General features: G+C 39.9%; 1 protein-coding gene and 1 pseudogene across 1 annotated transcript; both read left to right on the forward strand.

The window, feature by feature from the left end:
* Nucleotides 1-1,075: 1,075 nt before the first annotated feature.
* On the forward strand, nt 1,076-1,942 carry LOC108026735 (uncharacterized; annotated as a pseudogene).
* A 227-nt stretch (nt 1,943-2,169) lies between these two features.
* LOC108026393 (ubiquitin-like-conjugating enzyme ATG10) lies at nt 2,170-2,682 on the forward strand. The gene is given in 1 exon segment (XM_017097354.3): nt 2,170-2,682. A coding segment is annotated over 1 exon segment (513 nt).
* The last annotated feature ends 997 nt before the right edge of the window (nt 2,683-3,679 follow it).

The following is a 3,679-nucleotide window of genomic DNA, read 5'->3' on the forward strand; positions in this document are numbered from 1 at the left end:
GTGAGTAGAGATGGAGTTATGCCGAAACGAGGCGGTGTGAAAAATAATATTAACAAAAGAGTAGCTCACATAGAAAGGTTATTATTAAAAAAAAAAAACCGCTACCCCTCCCGGCAACAGCCCAAAAATTACAAGAAGAACTTGATTTTCTCAATTCAAGTCTTAAAAAAAAGCCAATAACTCCAGCTTACTTAGTAATTAAGACGATTAAACATGAAAAAAGACCTTCACTTCCAAAGCAGTTACCAAAGCAGATTTCTCTGGAGATTGCAGATCAACTTGCTAAAACCCTGTGCGATTACCGGTACCGGTACTTCCTGAGCCCATAGGCCCAGGTCATCTGCAGCTGAGAAAACAAGTGTGGAGTTAAGCCAGCGAAGGAGCATCAGCGACCCAGCCGGCTACGACCAGGTGGTGCAGCCAAGGACGGAAATATCCCGAATGTTATATTAACACAATAAAAAACACTTTTTTTCTACCAGATAGCAGTATAGCTCGTAAAGGTATATGACAATAAGTCATAAAAAAAAAATATTAAACACCAAACTCTAAATAGTAACAAAAAAAATTAAAATACACGAATGAAAAATATTAGTATAAGCTAAGTTGAAGATATTGATGTATATGATAGAAACACAATGGGGTTGATCGTTACTAAGATAGTGGATTCCACTGCAAATGTATAGCGATCTCCATATGACGAATATTTTGTTATTAATAATTTAATTTGTGGGCGTATATTCTGTACAAAGCCTATAATTAAAAGGTCCTTCCGTCAAGCTAATTATCTTGACAAGATATAATTTAATAAACGCACAAATAATTGTAATAAAGATATGTTCCAAACAAAATAAAAAAATATATATTAATGAATATACGATAAAATAAAATAAAATGACCATCAGAAATCTTTGAAAATGAGATAAATAAAATTAAAATTAAGGAAATCAAAAAATAAACATAATTGATTATGTAACCAATTGGACGACTACGAGGTAAATATTTATCAATAACATCGGAGTACGCTCCGTTTGCAAATTGATTGGGACCCAAGTGCGGGTCACCGGCAGCAAAAATGCACGAGGACTCTATGAAGAGTCAGTTGACCATTGCGCGGAACGAGATCAACAATCTTAGGTAGCAAGTGCGGAACTTGCAGCATGTGCAGCGCAAGGACATCGAGACGATAACCCGCCTGCTGCAGGACTTCCGCTGCGAGGGCTGTGCGAGCAACAACAAGAGCACCAACGCCAAGGACAAGGTCGCCGGGGAGAAGCAGGAGCAGCAGCAGACGGTGGCGCCTCCCCGTCTCGGTGGCGAGCGGGTTGGTGTCTTCTCCACATGGTCGCCCCATCGGCCCTACCCCATTGGTCTCTTATTGGTGGAAATAGAGAAGATCGAGAACGCCACCATCAGCTTCTTTGGCGCGGACATGGAGGACGGAACTCCGGTGCTGGACATAAAGCCCCACATTCCATACTATGATGCGCCGTTTTTGAGCGTGGACTCAGGACGCACCTCTGCCGGACCGCATGAGAACAGCCTGGACTTCTACGACTCCCGGCAAGAGCCCGACGGAAAGGAGTCTGACCTAGAGCTGTACGGAGCAGCTGGTTACACTGGCAACGCGGGCATGGGTGCGGATGTCATGCCGCCGCCACCGAGCGCCGTGCGAATGCCCAACTGGGTGGTGGCCAGCAATCGGCTAAGTGTCAATTTCAACGAAGATGCCGAGGCCCAGCTCAAGGAGCTGCAGGTGGAGAAGCAGTGCATCATGGACTCGGCTCGCAAATATTCACCTTCCAGTTGCGGGAGGTCACGGTGACGTGCAAATTCGATGACAAGGCCGCCGCGGTGACGGTGGTTCAGGTCCGGCGTAATGAGAACGTGCAGGTGACCGCCTTGGACGGTGATCTGCGCAGCGCCTAACTTACGGATTATTGCAATTGATATTTGTTATTTCACGACTTTTGTTTAGCTTAAGTATTTCGTGTTGAGGAGCTTTAACCTTTGGCGTTTCAATTTTGTTCTAGGATACAGGACATTCTGAAATATATATTGAGGCTTGTTTCCCACGCAAAAACGAAGTGTTTTCTTACGAGTTTATTGATGGTCATTTTTTTTTTTTTTGTAAATAATAAATTTTATATGTTGTTTACTTTCAGAATAATGGGAGATTTAAGCTGGAAAGATTTTCTGAGTCAGGCTAAGCAGTTCCTTAAAATTGCACAGAAGTTGGGTGATGGTTGGATGCTGGTGGAGAAGGATTCGGATGAACCCAACACCTTCCTAAAGTTCAGTCAAAATATTAAGGATAAATCTGGGGCGTTGTTTAATGTGGAGTACCATGTGGTCTACAGTGTTTCCTATCAAGTTCCAATGATGTTTTTCCAGGGCCACAGATCTGATGGAAGCCTTGTGGATTTGGAGGCTACTTGGAAACTCTTCATGCCGGAAACCAAAGCCAACGAGCTCTACCAGATACTTACCCTAATGGACCATTCTGTGCTCTTTAGACCTTTCATGGCTCTGCATCCATGTCGTACCGCCGAGGTGCTCAAATAATTTGGACAGCCCAGTAGTAACCAAGTGCTAACTTTTATAAGTCTCTACGGTCCCCATGTCAAGTTAAACCTGCAAAATGCCTATGGCCTTGGCCTTAAAAAAAAAAAATACAAATGAAAAATTTGGTGTTACAAAAAATTGTATTACATAAAACTTATAAACATGAACACTAAAGAGTGTATAGGAATTACTGTAGATAGGGAACCAGATTTTGAGAATAGAAAATAAAGAAAAGCCTTTTTCAATATCCGAATTCAAATATGAGTGTATGCATACGTACAAACTAACTTTTCCCCTCTTATCCATTACATTAGCACTCAGAAGGCAATAGTACTGTCACTGAGAAAATTTAAGATATTTTCGGAAATAAGTACACACCCAATGTTGGGACAAATAATTGTATTACCAATTACAAAGAAATGAAATAAAAGAAAAGAAAAAAAATAATAATAACAATAAGTTTTAAGCATCGAGTGGGAGCAGCTAACTCTCCAAAAATCCGAGATATCAAATAAACTTTCTATAAGTCTAACAAATGTAAAAGTCAAAAAAGGGGTATACAGAAAGAAACTATTAACAAACACTCGAAAATAAAACAAACCTGTTCAAAAATATTAAAATTGTTGATCAATTTACGTTCAAATTTAATAGCTATCAAAGAGAGCCCGACCAAGGCCGTACATGAAAGATATTTCAAATGCAGTGCCATAATTCGATTGGAAGAAAATTGATCTCCAACGATTCATCACGGCGATAAAATTGGTCAATATGTCAAAAGGGCCATTTGAAAAAACAGACATAGAGGTAATTAAATCAAAAATAATTGGTTCTACCCTCTATAAAGTACAAAAAGAACGCACAATTGATCATTAATAAACTACAAAGCACAATTGTAGGTAAAACCTCAGAGGTAATCGAAGCAAAAATTGCAAATATTTACCAAAGAGGAAAAACCACAACTCAGTTCACAAACGAATTTCACAACTTGCGTAAATTGCTAGAAGCTTTATATATCGACGAAGGACTAAATGCTTAATATGCTGACAAATTCAGCACAAAAGAAGCTATATCCACTATGGTAAAGGATTGCGAATGCGAAAAAAACGAAAACAAT

Source organism: Drosophila biarmipes, chromosome 3R (genome assembly GCF_025231255.1).
Source record: "Drosophila biarmipes strain raj3 chromosome 3R, RU_DBia_V1.1, whole genome shotgun sequence".
NCBI lineage: Eukaryota > Metazoa > Arthropoda > Insecta > Diptera > Drosophilidae > Drosophila > Drosophila biarmipes.